Source organism: Nicotiana sylvestris, chromosome 9 (genome assembly GCF_000393655.2).
Source record: "Nicotiana sylvestris chromosome 9, ASM39365v2, whole genome shotgun sequence".
Classification (NCBI taxonomy): Eukaryota; Viridiplantae; Streptophyta; class Magnoliopsida; order Solanales; family Solanaceae; genus Nicotiana; species Nicotiana sylvestris.
The window spans coordinates 126,606,969-126,628,985 of NC_091065.1; the positions used below are offsets into that span (position 1 = coordinate 126,606,969).

Here is a 22,017-nt window from a genome sequence, read left to right on the forward strand (position 1 = left end):
GAACCTCGTTCTAAATTTGGAGTATTACTCTAACAGAAAAGAAGTCACACGAAGTGCACACTTCCTCATGATTTAGAAGACTCAGAGAGAAGAGGGATTTCGCAACAGTTTAGATACAGTTCACGAAATATCAAATGGTAAAAGCAATCAATTAGCACATTAGGCCCAAATCATATAACAAAATCAGATAATGGATAAAGCCAACTAACAGTTATTCTAAGCTCGAATTCTTGAACCCTGAACCAGATATTCTGGGTTGGATCCCCAGCAGAGTCGCCAGAGCTGTCGCACCTCCTTTTTACTACACCCCATAAAGGGCATAAATATAAGGGAGTTTTTCCAATTAAAGGACAATCGAAACAAGATTTATTTATTAAAGATTCAGAGTCACCACTTGGAATAATTTACGGTGTTCCAAGTCACCGGTTGAATCCCGAATCGAGGAAAATATGACTCTGTTTAACAGTCCGCGAACCAGAAATCCGAGTAAGGAATTATGTTAACCCGGGAAAAGGTATTAGGCATTCCTGAGTTCCATGGTTCTAGCACGGTCGCTTAACTATTATAATTGGCCTATTATCTGATTTTTTAACGATTATAAACCTATGTGCAAATTTTAACTTTTAACCGCTTTTATTTAATTTTTAAAGAAGATTAAACCTCGTTTAAAATACGTCTTTGGATTGCGCCACATGAAATGCACCCGCAATCCTAAACATATTTTATTCAACGTTTTAAGATTTGATTAAGGTCACATGAAATGCACATAAGAAGCTAAACTAAAACATAAATGATAACAGGGTAGAATTAAACACAACAGGGACTGATATTTTCATTTGAAACCAACTGGATCACAGATCTTAATACACAGCTCAATCAGGTTTCAATTCCATCCATGTTTCAAAAGCATACCTAGAAATTGAAAGGGAAAAAAGAGGTGAAGAAGCAGTAGATAACAGCAGAACAAAAAGCACAGCAGTATCAATGCAACAGTGACCTCACAGCAGCTTGAAGCCCAGAAAAAACAAAAATCAAACCATCTCCCAACCCAGGTGCAAGATGTGAAACTTTCAGAGATTTTAACTAATGAAGAAGATCAGAAATCCCCAGCTGATACAGAATTTTATCAGTTTTTATCAAAGAAATATGCTGGAAATTAGTGCAGTTTCAGAATTCTCAGTCGTTTTTATTTTCTCATAATTTTTATCTCTTTCAAGTCTCTTAGGTCTGCCTTGAAAGGCAAGAAAAGCTGCCTTTATAGGCAAGGCACTAGGGCAGCAAAGAATGGGTTCAGTTTTGCACTTGAACCCTTTTTGAATTTTCATTTTTCCTCTCATGTCCTCAGTTTTAAAATCAGCATTTCATATAAGTCCCAATCCCATCTTCTAGGAAGCTTTCTAGGCAGTTATTTGAGAGATTTCCTCAACCAATTACCTAAACTACCCCCCCCCCCAAATGCCCCTTAATCACACTCATCAACTCACAGGTCAAGCTGACCCAAAAGCCTGATTTGATACGGGTTAAAAACCCAGGTTTAATTCCTTCTTGGGCTTCAGATTCCTCAGAGTCAATTAAAATCAAATAATGATTCCAATTTTGAAAAACTGACCCAAGCTTTCTCTAAACAAAGAAGCCTGGAACCATTTGTTTAAAAGCAGCGGAAACCAAAAGCAAAATGAATGAACTAACCAATCTAATTTCATAACAGCAATTTAACTAAATCATGGGTCTAATTTCATTAACTAGGTGATTAAACTGATGATGAAAGACTTAGACGAACAAAACAAGGTGGACTAAAGACATCAGATAATCAAGCTTTCACAACGAAAAGAAAAGAAGAGGGAAAGAGAACAGGAGATGGAACCAATTTGAACTCAGAAAACCCAAACAAACTTCGCCCAAACCAAAAGAGAAAGGATAAGGAGGAAGATGAAACAGTGAAAGAAAATACAAGAGGGAAGGAGGAACTTACCAAATCACGGCTCGAAACCTAATTGAAACACTGGCTTAAACGAAGAGTGATGTTACTGAGTTGTTATTTGTAAGAACAAGTGAAGGACATCACATTCATGTTCAAACAACCTTCAATCTTCAGAAGAGCAGGAGCAGGTAGCCATGCAAACCATGGAATCAAGGATTAACACACTTTGACCTCTTGGGACTTCGAACCCTATCCCTAGATTCAAAATTCGACGGATTCGGGAAGGATTTGAGGGGTATGGGTTAGGGGTTTGGAGAGAGGAGGTCATGGAGGTTATGGGGTGTTAATTTGGGATTGAACAGAGGTGGCGCCGCTACTAGAGAAACTGTGGCAGCGCTAGGGTTTCCACCTATAAACTGAGATTCGAGGGGCTCTGGGTATATTTGAAGGAAATTGAACGGAGATCTGGGATGGGGTGGTAGAGGGGAACATTTGCTGTAAATTTGGGGTCGATCGGACACTTACCGCCGTCGTGGGGCTATTTACGGCAGCGGTGCACGGTGGGGTGTAGTTGGGATCTTTGGGAGTGCCGGAGACGATGAAGGGGGTGGGGGTGGGGCTTGTTTGGACACTTAAATACTAAACGACCCGTGCTTCAGGACCGTCCGATCATAAAACCTCGATGGTCCTGATCTGTTGCCCATGAAACGATGTCGTTTTGATTTGAGTGGGGCAGACCGGGTATTGGAGACGAATTTGGGATTGCTTAGACGGGCATGAGGGGAATTTTCGTTTGGGCTGGGGGAAATTGAATTGGTTTTAGTCCAAAATATGATCCTCTCTAATCCCTTTTCCCTCTTTTCTTTTATTATTTCAAAACTCTTTTCCTTTTCTACAAATTAAAAATAACGACTACATTAATCAAATTATCTTACCAAATTCAGATAAGTAACTCTAAATAATAACAACCACAATTAATTAAAACAAAATTTAAAGGAAAACTACCAAAATTCAAAATTAAAATTTAAAAGTGTGAAAATAAGTTATTTTTTGTGATTTTCCATTTCTTAAAATAACTAATTTGCTATTCAATCTAAAAATATAGAATTAAATCCTAAATGCAAATGCAACATATTTTTTTGTATTTTTCATGAATTAAACAAAATTACATGCGCAGACAAATGCAAACAATTAACGAAAAATACTACAAAAATCTACGAAATTGAAAATAATGGAATTTTTTTTTTTGAATTTGTGAGAGTAATTCATATAGGGCAAAAATCACGTGCTCACAGAGGGAAATAATAAAAACAAAAACAAAGAATAAAACAAAAAGTAACCAAGTTAGTGAGGATCATAAAAAATATTACAGTATTTAAACACATAGTGCGGGAATTTAAATCGTGTCCTAATTTGGGGACCTCTTTGTGCCCGAGGTAGGCCTAGCAATAAATTGTTTTGGAGAACTTAGAATGCTAAATGCCTCATTTTATTAATAGAAATAGACGAATCCCAAATCGACACTAAATAAACAAGAAGTAAAAGTCACTAATGGCCATGGGCTTATTACATTTATAAAGTGAAAAGATAAACTCCTATCTATTTGGTCCCAGAAGGACCTTCCCCGGATTCGGCACCCTTGGCTCCGTCGAACAACTTTCCCAACTCACGAAGTCCCAGCAACAAGTATGCTCTGGCTAGGTGTCCGCCTTCTGTCCCTTCAGCATTTTGACAATCTTCGACCCTTTTGAGAAACTTTCTTTCCAATTCCAATATGCCTTGCTCTAAGTATCCTAGTCGCTTGCTGGCACTGACAGCCATGTCCTTCCATTCCTCAATCAGTTTCTGGTTGGACTCTTGTATTTCGCAGTGTTCACTTTCGCCGTCACGGATCCTTTTGCACAGCTGGTTGTATTTGACTTGTGCCTCGACCCTTTCATCTATAATCCTGTGACCTCGAGCAAACCCTGCCTTGCCCAGACCATCATGATTGTCTTCCAACCAACCTGAGTAGAAAGGAGCGCAACCATCATGATACCTGTCTGGCTCGATGGTATCTCTCCCCATTATGATCTTGCAGTGCCACATATGCTGAGCTTGGCACTTGTAAGGGCTATCATCATTCTGGAAGTTAGCCTGGAAATGACTCATCTTTCCGACCCTAGGTATAACCTGCTTCCTACCAGCTTGCCTCATAACTCAGAGAGGGACGTAAGGGTATGTTCCTCTCAGATCGATTAGTATCAGGACAGGTGCATCTCTGGATCGGGCGATGAACTCCTCGGTTGGAAACCACTCGAACATCCATTGGACCCGTTCCTCAGTAAAAGTATCAAATAACTCAACCCATCCTTTGGCATCCTCTAGCTTAGCGGACATATTGGGGATGTAATTCATTCACTTTGGATGATGGAAAGCGATGTGATCATCCCAGTCCCTTCGCTGAATCTCTTGTCGGTATTCGCCCCTTTGGAGGTGCTCCATGAGCCGGAGTTGAAGTAATAAATTGCAGCCTTTGAATTGTTTTGCTCCTTGTTGACACTTCTCCAAGGCTCAATATATGTCTGCAATGATCATGGGCACGATGCTGAATGACTGCCCACCAATCCCTTCCATTAGGGTCTTAATTACATTAGCCAGCCTGGTGTAGATTCTTGCTTTCTTCATCGGAAACACGATCAACCCCAGGAAACAAAACATGAAGACGAAGACCCTTCGATGAATGTGCCCCAAAGAAGTGATGGCAAACTCGTCAGGGTAGGTACAGTAGGATTTGCTGTGACCGTACCTTTCATACAAATATTCAAAAGGAATGTAGGATTTCTTCAGACATGTCCATTCTAGATTCTACTTTAAACCCATCATTTTGAGGAAACCTGTCTTTGCGGTTCTCAAGCATCACCAGACCCGGAGTTTCCCCACACTAGACCGGCCAATCCTCCTATCTCCTCTAGCAAGGGTGTCATTTCAATGTCCCCAAAACGGAATACAGCCCTTTTACAATCCCAAAACAGTGTGGCAGCTTCTATGATCTTGTTATTAGGTTGGATCTCCAAAAGGGATGGTAGATTTCCCAGTTCTGACGAGGGTTTGATCACTAGAGTGAAGATCTTTCCATTAGCTTAGTAATCTTGGGTGGATGTTGGTGACCATGCCGAATCTAGGGACGTTATGCCTCATATTTTTGCAAAACAAAAGGGTTAGGCCCTTACCCCCTCCAGAATCGACTATTTAACATCAACAATTGGCATAAAGCATTTAGTTCTCCAAATAAATGCACAGAACATGGTGGTGTCCATTTGGGTTCAGGGAAACCCGGTGGACTTTGGACAAAGCTATCTTAAAGGATTATTATGTGGACAACATAACTGACCCGGCTAGGTTTGACCATGATGCATGCATAATTTGAACAGAGTATGGTTTCTATGGGGTTTTAGACTGGTACACTTGAGCGGACAACTCAAGGGGGGAAGGCACAGAACCGTCGACTGCACCGCTGATCGACTGGTTTTACCGCAAATATGCCTTTTCGAATTTAGGGGGTGTAATAATATAGGAAGAGCGCAACCACTCATTATAAGTGTTGATATGGTATTTGTTTGGCACGAGTGAAGTATGATGTTAAGCATGATTATGTAATAATTAAAACATGTTGGCACATATTTGCATGTTAAGAAAGCGCTAAATACAACAGTTTCATAATTTAAAGCGGTAATAAAGAAAGAAACAAGAAGACATGTCAGTTTTACAGTTAAATGCTTAAAGGAATTAAACAAGTAATTGCACATATAGAAGTATAAATTCACAAGACAATTTGAAGTGGTAAAAGCCTAAGATTCCCTAGCGGAGTCGCCATGTTGTCGCGCCCCCTTTTTCCCTCTTTGCATCGAAAAATCGGGTTTATGACATTTTGGGTGTAGGACAACTCATTCCTTTTGGGAACTGGGTTTTGCATTTGAAGAGTCGCCACCTAATGATTTAAGGTGCATTAGGAAACCTATAAAGTTCATTTCTAAGTTTGTTTGATAACCAGAGATGGGATAAGGGCTTGAAATTATCCTAAAGGGATGGTGTTAGGCACCTCTCAGGATCCACTAGTGTGGTTCTCGGCCAGATAGTTTTGTGAATTTGTACAATTAACAAATAGACAAGTATAGGCTCAAGTAGTAAGGGATTTAGGTTTGAACACATAAGGGTTTGAAAGAACAATCATTAAAGGCGAATTTTGAAAGGGAGTTACATTTTTTTTACAAATACTTGAAAATATAAAAGGAGAGAGGAGTCCTATGTTTATTTATAGTATGGATCACATCAATGCGATACTCGGTATGACACTCCTCAAAAGAGGGGATACACGTGGTATTAGTGCACCGGTCATCATATCCATATCTATCCTTCCCACCCCGTTAAGGTATTAAAGCGCGGATTGGTCTCGACCTCTATTGCATGCTATTACCCGTCCTATTCCTATTAGTCCCGGAGGAATTGAGGACTACTATTCCTATAAGAGGGAGGATTTTAGGCTGACTCTTAGGTTTTAAAGGTAAAAGACTAAGGCGACATTCAAAACACATAGGACTGCATATTAGGTGAAAACATGTAAGCAACCAAAAGGCTCATATATACCACCTCAAGTAAAGCACATAAGTAGCATGACCTAAACATATTTAGGGTCAGACTTTAAAAATACTAAGATAGGAGAAGTTTAGTTGTTGAAGCAGACCAGTTTATTACATAACTCAGATAAAAAGTCTGAATCAGGCCTGTCTGCTGGTTGTAGCAGTTACTAATTAACAAAGGCGGACACAATTTTGTTGTTATCACCTAAGGCTTGCCTAAGTGTGTTGGTGAAATCCTATAAGCATGATGTCTATTACTGATTCAGAATGTAGCAAAGTAGTAACAGTTTTAAACGAGCGATTTAGGGATCCTATAGGCATGCTTTCTAAACCGTATTAATAAAAGGAGTAGGTTGTTTAAGACTGATTCAGAATAGTACGAGTCAAACTGATTTTAAATTAGGCTGGTTTCAGATACAATAGGCATGATCTCTATCATTGCTGATTTTTTAATTCCTATAGACATGATATCTAGTTGAACGTGAAACGAAGTAGGCAGGATTTGCTTGAAATTCCTATAGGCATGATTTCTATGAGAAATGTTGATTTTTAGCCATATGAACATGATGTATGATTATAGCCATTTATATCCCATAGGCATGGTGTCTAAGTGTGGTAATAAAACATGCAAAATTTAAAACAGGTCCTATAGGTACATTATCTAGATGTAGAATTAAAACATGCAGAATTTAAAGAAACAGATCCTTTAAGCATGTTCTCTACCCTTCTAATAGCTAAACATGCATAATTACCCATCCCATTCACTAACCACCCCCCAATATATGTTACAAATTATTACAGACCAAATACTGAATTACATCAGAATAGTGTAAAACAAGAAGTTACAACCATAGGAAGCATGATTATTGACTTCCTCTTTGAGTTATGGAATAAACCACCTCAAGCACCACTTGTTTCAGAGCCTTTCTCAGACCTGGATGTGTCAAAGTTCCCTAAGTGTCTCAAAGGACCCCGGGCAGTGCTTACACCCAAGTTTGCATAACCAGATAGATGTGAGTGTAGTGTGGAATGGCCAGCCCTTATGTGTCCAAGTTCAAAGGGAGCTCATGGGTCCCAAGGCAAGGCTTACACAAGAGGGGCAGAACCTAAGTTCTAAGAGTGTAGTGGAAGTGCAAAAACAGAGATTTATTTTAAAACTGGATTGAGAGTAGTAAGGGGTAAGGGTGATTTGAAAACAGTAGCAGTAAAACTTAAATTACATAGAATCAATAATTGCACAAAGGGGGTCAGGGGTTTTAGGAATACATTGCATGAAGCATATGACCTCAGGAAGGATCAGGTTTGGACATGCACAACAATAAATGATGTTGACATGCCCACAAACTAGCTAGAGACCACAAACAAAAAGAGGGGATGTGGGGTTTGGGATTCATACACCTAGGGGAGCATTAATTAAAAGTGGCAGGGAACATATTTCAATGTTAGTAATGTAACTTGATTGCAGAAACATAAGCAAAGTAGACAAGAATAAGAGAAGTTGGGACAATTAAAGAAACATGTTGTTGTTGATGCTTGAAGATTAACTAGGACATCCCAGTAAGAAGCAAAGTGTAGAAAGAAAAAGTGAGCAAATTTAAACAGCCTAGCCTTGGCTTTCAGCCTGCTAGGCAAAGTAGTAGCACAAGGAGTACTAGAGAAAAGAGAGAGAGTTTTGAGTGAAGTGTGTATTCTGAACTCAGATGGTTCGTTCGTTGTTTGAAAGAAAAGAAAGTGGGTATTTATAGTTCTGAAAACAGGTGAAGAATAACGTAATAAGTAAAACCTTAATAAAAATATAGAAACAATCACAAGTCAGAATCAATTACACAGGTAATTTCCTTTAATTAAGGAATCACTGATTAACGGGTAGTAATAGGTTCAAATAAGGAAAGAAATCAGTTTGATTATTGCTATATAAGGGATAGTAAAAGCATGCAATGAACAATCAAGTCTGAGTACAAAATATGCTTATTTTTGGAAAGGATTCAGCAAGGTAAAACATCACAGTAAAGGGAAAGGAATCAATTAATTTTAAGCATGCGAGTGAAATCAGGGCTCATATAAGAAAAGCTTTTGAAATCAGTCATAAAATCAAGGTCAATAAAGGAAGAAACATGCTTCTGTACTTCAGTATATAAATAGAGTGAACAGAAACATCAAACATGTGAGGCCAAGCATATTGGCAAAAGAAACAACATACAATAGCAACAAAAATAAGCATAGGATTCGGTAGTGAACAAAGTTAGATAGTCAGGGATCACACGTATAACAAAAGTGAAGAAGAGAGTCAAAACAAGTACATGTCTCACAGTAACAAGTGAGGAAACCTTTTGCGAAATCAGGGTTTCAACAATGGTCGAGTTTAAAAGATAGTAAAACTCAGAATCAGATGAATCACATAAAGAAAAAGAGAGTCTGAAACAAGGAACCTTAAATCGAGTCAAGTATTCAAACAAACAATCTCAGACCCAAAGACCTAGGGTTTTCAACAATAATCGAGTTTAAAAGATGGTAAAACAAGTAAGTCAAATAAGAACAAGGAACTTAATCAAACCAGTACACAAAACAAATAGTTTCATAGCTCGAATGAGACTAAAAAGAATTAGGGTTTTCAACATGCTGACTCAAATAGAGGAACGACATGAGCAAAACATGGAAGAATCACAATCAACATTAAAAATCGAAGAAGAAATCTTTTGAAAAACTTAAAGGAAAACCTTAACGAAAAGTCATTTTGAAAGGAAAGTTGAAAAACTTTCGAGAAAAACACTTAAAACATTCATAGCAAGTACAGATCTAAAGTAGGTCTGAAAGAAATCAAAAGATCTTAAATATTAGGACTTCGAAAAACTTAGAAGAGATGAGAAAAGTTTTGAAAGTTTTTGATCTAACCAGGAAAATCAAGGATCTGCCTTGAAAGGCCATGGATGGCTGGAGAAAGGACGTGGATGGACGGAGAAAAGCCATGAACAGCAGTCGAGCAAGGACTGAACCGGATTCCTTTGAGGATTGGCCATGAAGCCACAGAAACAAACAACCATGAGCCATAGGAGGCCATTACACATCTCCAATGGCCACGGATCAGGCGGGGTTTAGGGTGGATTAGGGTGGGGATAGATGGAGGCGGCTAGGGTTCATGAGGTTTCAGAGAGAGTTGAGAGAGAATAGGGATTCAGAGGCGGTGGTTGGTGAGAAATGAAGTAGGTTAAGGGGTCGTTAAGGGTTAAAAAAGGCAAGGGGTAATGGGGGCCGTTGATCTAAATGATCAACGGCTGGGATTAAAGGGGTTAGGTGGGAATCCGGGTTTGGTCGTTTAAATGGGTTAGGGGCCGGTTTAAACGAAATTGGGCTGGAGGAAATTGGATCTATTTTGGGGTTCAATTTAGGCTATAATTGAAATGCAATTGGGCTATTATTTAAATAGCCAATTTTCCTCTTTTAAAATTATAAAAAATAGTAAATTAATTTCTGAAAATGAATTAAAAGCACTAAAATGATTTATAACATATAATTAACAATTTAAAAATACCAGACTTAATTTTATGAATATAAAACATAATTGAATCTTAAAAGGGCTAATATTGCAATTATATGCAATTTAGCTTAAAAATACTAAATAATTTTGTAAAAATATGCAAAAATTACCTTAGCTATATTTTAACATAAATATAAAAGTCCAATAAAGGAATTACCAAAATAATAATTTTGAAAACAATTATTGGGGTTTTAAGGATAAAAGAGGAAAATAAATTGATTTAAAAATCTTTAAAAATTATGCAAAACAAATTAATAAAACATTTGGATATTCTTACATATGCATATATATACCATTTTGAAAGGTATTTTGCATATTGAAAATATATAGGGAAAAATTGGGTATCAACAACCCCGAGACGTCCACTCACAACACCACCGTGCTTCTAGCACTAAGTCCAATCTTTGCCTGATCGCTAAGCCGCCTCACCCCGTGACGTCCACCCACAACACCATCGTGCTTTTAGCACGGAGTCCGATCTCAGCCCAATCGGCTAAGTTGTCTCACCATAATGTCATGTGGGTCGATGTCATCTCACATCCCGCTAGCAATCATCTCATCCCATTTAAAGAGAATTATCTCAACACATCAATCTCATCCCATATTCGAGGAAAACTCTTATCACCTCACACGGGGATTTTACCCCTCACTCACTCCTACACCGACACGTGTGGTTTTGGGGTTTGGTTGTCTCAACCTACCCTTCCACGGTGACTAAAGGTTACTCCCAAAGCATTTATTATTTAAAGGATTTATAGCTTATTTCATAATATTTCACATATCTTTCCATTTCATGGGCACCAGTGGCCACAATTGTAATGTCATTCTTGGAACGTCGGTCGTATTTCATATTTCATACTTTCATTTCTTTTCTTTTAAGGATCATCATCATAAACATCAACACATAAAATATTTCGAAAATCACAACTTTAGGTTCATTATTAATCAAGGCTTTAAGCACAACATATTCCTTTTCCAAAGAATGAAGCGAAATGACTAGCATTTGAAGTACGAGTTAAAATCATAAACGAGTGATACACCACTTAACCTCGAAATACTCTTTCCCAAAAGGGCAACACACAATTTCAACTCATAAATATGTGATAACTCAAATCACATTGGAAATATTCATAAAGGAGAGCATGGTGATTTATGACTAAAATATGAATTCAAATCAAATGCACTAGTTACAACAACCATGTCTGCGTCTTACATCTCACTCTCACTTCTTTCACTTCCAAACATTATCATAGTTTATAAATAATAAAAGCATTTGGACATAGGGATTTGATATATATATGAACATATTATCGTAGAGGTCATAATAGGGTAGGAACAATTGGAACACTTTTTGATCATACGCATCTTTCAACTCAATACTTACTTGGGATACTTGAATTTATTAGGAACAACTCGGAACATGGGATTAGGAACTTGGGCCGACCATAATTGAAACTTATGAGAACATCACAGAATTCGATGGTTCTAAGAGAGAAGTTTAGCCAACATACCATGCTTGAGTTTTTCTTAGATTACTACAACGTCCCACACAATCTGCAGAAACATAACCAAATTTAACCATAGTTAGGAAGGTATTCTTAGATTTAACCCATTCTGACATTTCATCAAACACCTAATATGAAAAGTCAATTACAAGGTCCTATATTAGAATTTCCTCTACCCTCACCATGAATTTTCAATCAGCCAACCAATATAATATATCCCTACAACACCCATCAACCATTGTTAGTCATATACATGCTCAATCATTTGCTTCAAACCACCAAAACCACATTTCCTAGCCTTCACATACTCTTAAATTCTAGATTGAGGGCTTATGGCTTTCGGTCACCGTCACACAATCCCCACCATGATAATATACTACCTAAATCCATTATTAAACATTGTATTAAAGCTAGGAATGAAGTCTTACCTTGTAAGTAGAATGTCTTGTAAGTTTCCCTCTTGAATTCCTAAGATTTGTGCAAGAATTGAAGAGTATAATTTTATAGAGTTCCTTCCTCTCTCTCTCTCTAAATTGATACCCTCACTCTAAAATATCAAGTTATATCTTATAAAATGACCCCCTAAGGCCTTATAAAAAATAGGGTCGGATAAAAAAAATTCCAAAAATAACCCCCAAACTCAATTATGTGGTGCAATTATGTGGTAGCAGAACAGATATGTGGGCATCATAATGGACACAAAATGGTAACTGTGATGCAAATTTGCGATAGCAAAATGATTATGCGGCCAGCAGAATGGCCGCAAAATGATTTTCAAATTCTGGGTTGGGTCTGGTCCATTTCGCGATGCAATTTCCCAATAACATAATCATTATGCGGCCAGTTGAATCATTATGTGGCCAGCGAAAATACTTTTAAAATTTGAGTTGCTTCTGGTTCATTATATGGTTATTTCTTGGTCATCGAAACAAATCCGCTATAGCATAATGGACCACATGTCACACCTCCTTTTTACTACACCCCGCGAGGGGTATAAGGGAGTTTTCCAATTTAAGTGACAATCGAAACAGGATTATTTATATTAAATTCAGAGTCGCCAATTGGGATAATTTATGGTGTCCCAAGTCACCAGTTTAAAATCCCGAATCGAGGAAGTTGACTCTTATTTATGGTCCGCGAACACAAAAATCCGGGAAAGAAATTATGTTAACCCGGGAGAAGGTGTTAGGCACTCCTGAGTTCCGTGGTTCTAGCACGGTCGCTTAGCAATTTATACTTGGCTTATTAGAATTGCTCAATTACTGATTTTAAAACCTATGTGCATTTATCTTTTTAGCCGCTTTTACACACTTGAGTTATTCGTAATTAAAGAATTGAGTCACGCATACGTGTACTGATTTTGTTTGGCGCGTCAAAAATCATGCCATGTGTACGTGTCCACAATTAATCACGCTTTATTAATTAAGATTGTTGCATCCAAAGTTGCGCGAACGCATACCTTGGTTTTAATTTTAGGAATCGTGGTTATGTCATGCGAACGTGTACATAATCACGATGATAAATTCAAAACACGCCTAAAGCACTCTAACGGTATTCATTATTCTTCTTAAATTTTGAGATTATTGTAAGGCCATGACTTTATAGGGTGAGAATTGTGAAAAGAGTGTAAAATTCCTACATTAAAGATTATTTACAAAGCCAATTGTATTACTAACTTGTGAAAACTATTTATAACTACCAAATAATTATCACTCTATATCTTGAAGTTATATTAATATCTATTAGTTATAAGAAATGGGCTAATTACACTCCTAGAAAGAAAAAACTAATCGGCAATTTATTGTTAAGAAACTAGGCAAGTCTATAAATTTATTTGATCGGCAAAGTAATGAGCTAGCTTACAAATTTATCATTTTTTTTGGGTCTTATGTCCCTTTTATTGCACAAATAAAATTAAATTCTATTCTAACCGAAGTAAATCTCATGGCACATACATTGTGTGCTATTATTATCGTTCTAACTTAACTATCACAAACTTTTCTCAATTTCCACTAATCAAATGGTTCAAGGAACTAACTTTCATGACAGTGAGGCAATCTAAAATTCGAGCCAAACAAACATGCTAATGGACCTCAAACACCAATTAAAGCAGACACATAAAGGTGTACATGGACAGGGCATTTTAATAACGAAATACTATGAATCATTACACCCAATTGACAAAAAGGCTTAGGATTACTACACTTATACTCATAACTAACCAAACATTAATCTGGATATGGTTGTGCAAACAATAGAATTAGCCGCGGAATTTAAACCGTACAATAACAAACAAAAGATTGAAGATGACTAATAAGAACTCAAGAAAAGAGTAAAGAGACTTGGACTCTTAATAAAATAAAAAATAAAAAAAACTCCTCAGTATATTAAGGGAAAGAATGTAAGCACATCGACAATCAATATTAGAAAATGAACAAGAATGGAAACTAACCTTAGACTGAGATAGAAAACTCGCCGGAAAAACCTCGTCGAAATTTGAACGGATACCTCACTTAACATCCACCCTTTTTGGAGTGTTTTTGGAGCTGCTTCGGGTTTCCTGTAGAGGCAGATTTTGGTGCGTTTTTGCTGGATTTATGTTGTGTTTGAACTCCCATTTCTGACCGAATTTCACTGAGTTTTGGATTATTTTGATGTCTGATTTTGGGCTGTTTCACGGCAGATTTTTGTGACTGTTTTGGAGGAGCCTTTGGTAGTGTTTTTTCATGGTATTTTGTTGATTTTAGGATAGTTTTTAGTTGGCCATTGAATGGATGATGGTTAATGAATCGATGAGGAAGAAGAAGGGGATAAGTAGTGCTGTTAAGAGATGGGGATATATGGGTAATGGCTGAAGCTTCTTAGGGAATTAAAGGTGAGCTCTCCCTTGTTAAGGAGATGCTGCCGATTTTGCTTCAAGCTCTAGGTCTTAGGTGTTCTATGTTGTGCTCATGAAGAAGAAGTGACATTTTTTTTGGGTCCCCTTTGAAAAACGGCGGATCCCATGGATTTCAAGGTGTAGGTCTATGTAAGGATTAAGTACTATTATATAGGGGTAGGGATTATGTTAGGGGTATGGACCTAGGAATTATGGGGTAGGTCCAAAAATTAGGCCTTAAAATGGGTTGCTCGAGCCCAAGTTTTAATCTTTCCCTGCGAACGAGATTAAAACGATCTCATTTATTAATTAGTCCTACTTAAGTAAAATAACTATTAAAATAAGACTGACCGTTAAAACAAAACTATTTTTTTTGGTATTTTTCAAGATTAAAAATGACTACAAAATATTAATGAAACAATTTTTTTTGTAATTTTCATTTTCTTGTAATAAAATAAAGTAACAAAGTAAAAATTAGTTGAAATAGCTATATTGGGCCTAAAATAAATATTTACGTGCTAATATATAAAAATCTTGGGGAGGGTCAAAAATCACATGTCTACAACTGCCCCTCTTTAACTGGGAACGCGAAGAGTTTTCAGACAAAGAACGACTAGACAGGTGTTTTGACCCGACCCTTATTTGGAGAGACTAAAACTAAGAGAACAGGGGAATGTGACTGAGCCCTGGTATCTGAGCTACCTACATATCCTTGGCTATAAAGGAATCAGGCCACGTGTAGTTCAGAGGTGAATGAGGTGATGGAGTGTACCGAGGTGGAGAGCCGAGTGAGGTGTCGTTCTGCCGAGGTTCCGGTCCGCGGTCCTGATGTTACATCAAAAATCAAAACATGAAAAAGACTAGCTAAGCCTGTCAATTACGAATTACAAGATTCTTATCTATAAGTCTTCTCAAGCTTGATCTTGAGTCTTGAATGGTTCTTCATGCAGACTTTGGATTTGAACCTTGACATTTGCTAGTTGCAGGTGTTAGCTCGTTCTTCTTCAGCTTTTCGGATCAAGACCGGACACACCATGCTTGTGACTTCAGTCATGTCTTGAGCAGCTCACATCTTTCATCAACTTATGTATTTGGCTTCATTTCTTGCCTTTCTCTCTCTCTCTTTTCCTTTATTATGACTAACTTGAATTGCATTCTGAATTGAATTCCTTTTTTTTTCAGGTGGGCGCCTGATTGCTGAACTTGAACCGTCTTCTCTTGTTACTTGACACTGTTTTCCCTTGCACCTTGAACCATTTTCCCTTGAAACTTGAATTGTCTTCCTTCGAAACTGTTTTCCCTCGGAACTTGAGTTGTCTTCCTTCGAAACTGCTTTCCCTTGAAACTTGAGTTGTCTTCCTTTGTTCTCCAAGAGGGCGCCTGATTGCTGAACTTGAACTTTCTTCCTTCGAAGCTGCTTTCCGTTGAAACTTGAACTATCTTCCCTTGAAACTTGAACTGTCTTCCCTTGTTCTCCAGGTGGGCGCCTGATTGCTGAACTTTCTGTGTTCCCTTGTTTTCCATATGGGCGCCTGCAATCAAAACCAACAAAACAAACGAAATTTTCTGCCTCAGTTTGCACTAGGAAGATTTGTGAGTTATTAGCAATATTGTAAACCACTTATATTATTGATGCAATGATGAGTAAACTAAAGACTGGACTAGGATGTACATCTTCTAAATGTGATTGAGCTTGCGAAAAACAATAAACTAAGCTTGACTAAAGTAAAGACTGACCCTATTCTCCAGGCGGGGTCCCTGATTTCAAGAAAACTAAACATTGAGAACTCAAGAAGACTAAAAATTGACCCCCTTTTTTTTCAAATCCAGACTTCCCCCCTTTTTTTCAAAATATCCTAGGAGAAAATTCGTTAGACTAGGTTTTCTATCTTAGGAGAAAGATTCATCAGACTAAGACGTTAATCCTAGGAGAAAATTCATCAGACTAGGTCTTTTTTCTCTTTTTTTTTGTTTTTGGTATCTTAGGAGAAAGATTCATCCGACTAAGACGTTTATCCTAGGAGAAAATTCATCAGACTAGGTTTTCTATCTTAGGAGAAAAATTCATCAGACTAGGATTTTGATCCTAGGAGAAAATTCATCAGACTAGGGTTTCCATTTTAGGAGGAAAATTCATCAGACTAAGACATCTATCCTAGGAGAAAGTTCATCAGACTAGGTTTTCTATCTTAGGAGAAAGATTCATCAGACTAAGATTTATATTGGAAGGAAAATTCATCAGACTAGGACTTTTTATCCTAGGAGGAAAAATGTGAAGACCAACGGCAAGATTTTATGCACAATAGCAAGACAAATAAAGACAGAGATTTGAGAAACTTCCCTTTTTCGGCTCTTCTCTTCCTTTTTTTTTTTTTTTGCTTTTTTGTTTCTATTTTTCTCTTTCTTTCTTTTTCTCTTTTCTTTTCCCTTTTTTTTTTGAACCTCTTTCCTTGCACTGCTTTGTTCCTGTTTCAAACAAAGAAAATTTTGTCAGTTTTGAAAGTGATGGTCGGTTTGTGGCCTTGAGTCTTAAGCAGCTTGGCTTTTGCTCGATCAGCCTGAGTCGGTCTCAAGAGACTTTTGTTCTGCACCAACTCGGATTGTTTCAAACCCAGTATCGTTTGTATTTGCAGCTCAAACAACCTTATCCCAATTGGAGATCTTTTCTTAGATGACCTTTTCTGATATATTGAATGACTTCCTGCTTTTGAGCAATTTGTCTGCCAGAGAGAAGCACAAGTTATCTTTGCTTACGCCAAATAGGCTGACAAGAGTCTTTTGGGGGAGCCTTTGCATGAATCCTCAAGGCACGTTGATAGTAACAACCGAGTGTACTGACCAAATTTACTTTGTGCAACAGAAAAGCTGGTAGCAGATTTTGAAATCTTTTCTTGCTTGTTTTGACAAGGACTGACTTAGAGGGAAGGACACAATGCTATAAAGAAACAATATTAACAAGAAATGCCCCTGTCGAAAGGACAGAAGGAAGAGTTTTTTTTTCAATAACTAGCCTTAATGGTCATGACATGCATTTTGGACTCAACGGCCTAATCTACCAAATTAATCCAATCTTCCCTTTTGCCATTCTTATGAGCTTTGAAGTTGGGTTTGTTCGTGCCAATTCTTTACATCACCTTCGCGACTCACTTTCAACTAGTGGTGCCTTGAGGAATTTTTACCAACGAGCCTCTCTCATTTATTCATCTCTACTTACCGTCGTCTTATTGTGCCCGTGAGGATTTTCACTAATAAGACTCTCTCATTTTTCTTTTTTTCCCTTTTTGTGAGAAACTCGGCGGTGTTCTACATCATGTGACAACCGTTGCTCATTGCATGCTTCTCTTGGCAATCTTGAAGGCATATCGGGAGGTCTTTATTTGGAAGGATTTTGGATAGGGTTGGAAAGAAAGGTCGGCATGAAGACTCAAAGTAAACTCAAAATGAGGGGTTATGGACTTACAACTCTTGGAACCGACTCTTTTACAAATGAAATAAAATCTTTGCCCCAGTTTCAGCTATTGGGGATTTTTTCTGAATTTTTTTTTCTTTTAAATTCTTATTTGGTTGGACCGAACCGTGGGGCTGCCTACGTATCTTTAAAGGAATCAGGTCTAACGTAGTTCAAACATCTAACCTAAACTATTTTTCAACTTTCTTTCTATTTCTCTTTTCCTTTTTTCTTTTTTTTTCTCTTTTTTTTCCTTTTTTTTATTTGCCTCAGCTTCTATTTTTGAGGGCATGGACCTTTGACAATTCCTTTTTTTTGAACTTTCTAAGAATTGCCCCAGTTTGTACTCTTGGGACATGATTTTTTTTTTGACTCTAAACTTGATTCCAAAAGAGGGTAGTCAAAGGAAAATAACACAGGCTCGAAAGGGGTAGCAAAGGATATAAAGTGTTTGGGTAGCAGAAAAAAGGCCTCCCAACCTCAAGAACGTCAAACATGACATCTTTTCGCGATCACAGCATTGACGAACATGTCTGTCTTCTTGGTATGTCGTGGTCACAAGACATTTTTTCATCCCTTAGTGACAAACTTTCCAACAAACATCAAGTGATTAAACATCCGTAAGCCCGATCTTCACAATGATTTGAAGGTGAATTTTACTCGACCTTAGTTCCAAAGTATTCAAACTCTTTATTCATCCTCAAAAGTATTTTTTTAGTTATCGAATTTCAGGTTAAATCAGTTCCTAAGATCTGGCCAAAATTCCGCATGCATGTCATGTCATTAAAACTAGCGGGAAAAGAACTAAGCATGGAATGACACAAAAGGACAAACTGTATTTCACTGAGTAAACAACAAGACAAACAACTTAAAATCCGAGTTACAACCCTAAATAACCCAGCTAATGAAAATAGCAACAGAACAGAAAGACAAGACTCACACAAATAGAATGGAAGGATAGAAGGGTTTGACTCAATAAAACAAATAAAATCTGAATCACAACCCTGAAATAACTCAGATAATAGAAAAAACATCAAAACAACCTACCAAGATTCCTTCCTAGTGAGGAGGGAATGACTTTTCAATTGCTAAGCTTGACATTTAGCCACAAATTCGCTCATTAGAATCAGCAGAGCCTTCTCCAATTTCAAAATCATTAACTTCGGTTAGCAAATTCCCGAGAGGATTCTCATATTCCCTGTCACCACGCATCATTCCCACAAAGTGTGCATCATCATGTGCAGGTAAAGGATTCTGCGCGATATTCTGGGTGTCACTGTCTTAGATCACAATCAGATTCTCCTGGATCATCCTTTCTATTTCTCTTTTCAAATCCCGACAGCTTTCAATATTGTGCCCCTGGGCATTGGAATGTTACTCACACCTTTTAGAAGGGTCGAAGCTTCTCGCACGTGGGTCCACATGATTCGAAGGAATAGGTGCAATCATGTCATAATGCTTTAACTTCTCAAATAAGCTTGCATAGGACTCTCATATTGGTGTAAAATTATCTTTCAACCTTTGTTCCTCTTTATACCTCTGGCTGGGATGTGGGTTATAGGGCACTTGAAAATTTTGTGGAGGCTGTTGGAGATTTCGTGATGCTCGTGCTCGCCTTCTGGGGTGTTTTGGTGGCTCGACAACATACTGAGGTGGAGCGACAGAGTATTGAGGGTTCTGAGGTGGATAATACTGCTCAGGGGAGTCATGGAAAACTTGAGGAGGCTGCTCATACCTTCGATATGTTCTCCTGGGACCTATTCTCGACCCTGATGTCATCATGATTTCTTCAACCTTCTCATTTGTGTCGCTAAAATTATCAGATTCAACCCAGACAGCCTGAGTTGTGGCTTTAAAAACTGCTTGACTTATAATTTTGCCTGTCTTAAGACCATTCTCTACCATTTCTCCCATTTTGATTGCTTCCGAGAAGGATTTGCCAACTGCGGACATCATGTTTTGAAAGTAATCTGGCTCTTGCGCTTGAAGGAAGACAATGATTAGCTCGTGGTCATCCATGGGTGGCTTAACTCGAGCTGCTTGCTCTCTCCATTTAATGGCATATTCCCTGAAACTTTCACTTGGTTTCTTCTTCAGGTTTGAAAGGGAAATGCGGTCTGGGGCAATGTCGATGTTGTATTGGAACTGATTGACAAAGGCCTGTGCCATGTCATCCCAGACATACCAGTGAGACGTGTCTTGATCCATAAACCATTCGGAGGCTACTCCCGTAAGGCTTTCCCCAAAATAAGTCATCAACAATTCTTCATTTCTTCCCGCACCTCTCAGTTGATTGCAATACCTTTTCAGGTGGGCTATGGGATCTCCATGTCTATCATACTTTTCAAATTTGGGAGTCTTGAAACCAGGCGGCAAGTGGACATCGGGGAACATACATAGATCTTTGAAGGAAACACTCTTTTGACCTGCCAACCCTTGCATGTTTTTCAACCGTTGTTCTAAGCTTTTCGCTCTTTGGGTCATTTCTTCATGTACCATCTTTCGGGCAGGCTTCTCAATGTTTGCAGGAATATCAAATGAGTACGAGTGGTACTCAGGAGAGTGGTACTGCTCTTGCAGTGTAGCAAATTGTGACTCATGACGAGGCTGTCCTTGACCACTGGCCCATGCTTGACACATTTCGGTCATTTGTTGTTTCAGCATTCTATTTTTCTTAAACACAGTAGACTCTTGTTGAACCCTCTGACCCTGAGTCTCTTGAGCACTTGTAACAGCTTCGATGTCAGTTATCATTTTTTCTTGGATCTTGTGTTTTCAGCTTACCACAAACCGACCACCTCAACTTTCTTCACAATTCAAAACAAAATATGTTAGAATGGACTCAGTCGATCCTTATTATTATCAATAGTTTTTCATTTCATCATTTTTTCACTTCTTTTTAATGGTGATCGGACCTGATGTGGGTTGCCTATGTATCATGTGGGAACATGAATCAGATCTTGCGTAGTTCGGGAAGATCGAGAATAAAGTGAATAAACTAACTCTTTTTTGGATCTTGGACTTTTCGAAAGAAAGACTTAAAAAGAAGAAACAAAATATTTTTGGATTTCAATTTGTTTGTTTTTTTTGGAAAGAAAGACTTCTAAATAAGAAAGAAAATATATATATATTTTTGAACTTCGACTCCTCTTTTTTTTCTGGAATTTCGAAAGAAAAACTTCTATAGAAGAAAAGAAATATTTTTGGATTTTCGGACTTTTATTTTGAATTTATGAAAGAAATACTTCTAAAGAAAAATGAAAATATTTTTGAATCTTAAAATTTCTTTTCAATTTTCGAAAGAAGAATGAAAATATTTTTGGATTTTGAGAGAGATTAAAAGAAAATATTTTTGTATTTTTGTTTTTTTTTAAATTGGGGTCTTAAAGAAAGTCTTTTCTAAAGAAAGAAGTAAAAGAAAATATGTTTGGATATTTTTTTTTGGAAAATGGTAGGCTGGAACCGATGAGGTTTGCCTACGTATCTCACATCCGGTGAGAATCAGACCCGCATAGTTTGCCAATTTTGACATAATTGGAAAAACATGATATTGACTCCCTTTCATTTTTTTGAAATACATTTTCCTTTTCTTTTTTTATTTCAAACAATTTGGGCAGAGTTTCGAGGCATTTTCGAATACCGGGATTTTCAGAACCAGGTGAATTCTCTATCCTACCTCACTCTTGGTTTTTTTCTGTTGTTTTTCTTTCCTTAGTGTGAACACGTGATTTTTGCCTTACGAAAAAGCTGCTCCAAAATAAATAAAATAAATCTCTTTTACTGTGTAATTTGTGAATTTGCGTGATGGTAAATGTTTGTGTTATGTCCGTAAAATGTTTGCTTTGTCATAATTAAACAAAAATAAAATAAAATACATATTTGCATAAATATAGGATTTAATTATATATTTAAGAGATAATTTAAATAAAATCACAAAAATATGCATTGGTTCTATTTCAAACGTTTCATTGTGCGATTGATGTTTTGACTATGTGTTAAATAATTGTTATGAAGTAATTAATATTTTTTGTGTAAGGTTAAAAAGTGTTTTATAATTTTTATTAAGGTTTTTTATATAATTTAAATAAAAATAGAAAATTTTCTAATGGTG

At 37.4% G+C, this 22,017-nt stretch overlaps 1 protein-coding gene and 1 long non-coding RNA gene across 2 annotated transcripts in view; both read right to left on the reverse strand.

The window, feature by feature from the left end:
- Nucleotides 1-11,243: 11,243 nt before the first annotated feature.
- LOC104211636 (uncharacterized) lies at nt 11,244-14,573 on the reverse strand. The gene is made up of 2 exons (XR_707189.1): nt 14,033-14,573; nt 11,244-11,629 (listed from the first exon to the last, which is right to left on the reverse strand). It is a non-coding gene; the product is annotated as an uncharacterized lncRNA (long non-coding RNA).
- A 627-nt stretch (nt 14,574-15,200) lies between these two features.
- Nucleotides 15,201-22,017, reverse strand: part of LOC138877092 (uncharacterized) — a 66,768-nt gene continuing 59,951 nt past the window's right edge. Inside the window, exon 2 of the mRNA XM_070156609.1 lies at nt 15,201-15,990. Within this exon, the coding sequence (XP_070012710.1) occupies nt 15,537-15,990 (454 nt within the window). The 3' untranslated portion in view covers nt 15,201-15,536. The remainder of the gene's footprint in view (nt 15,991-22,017) is intronic.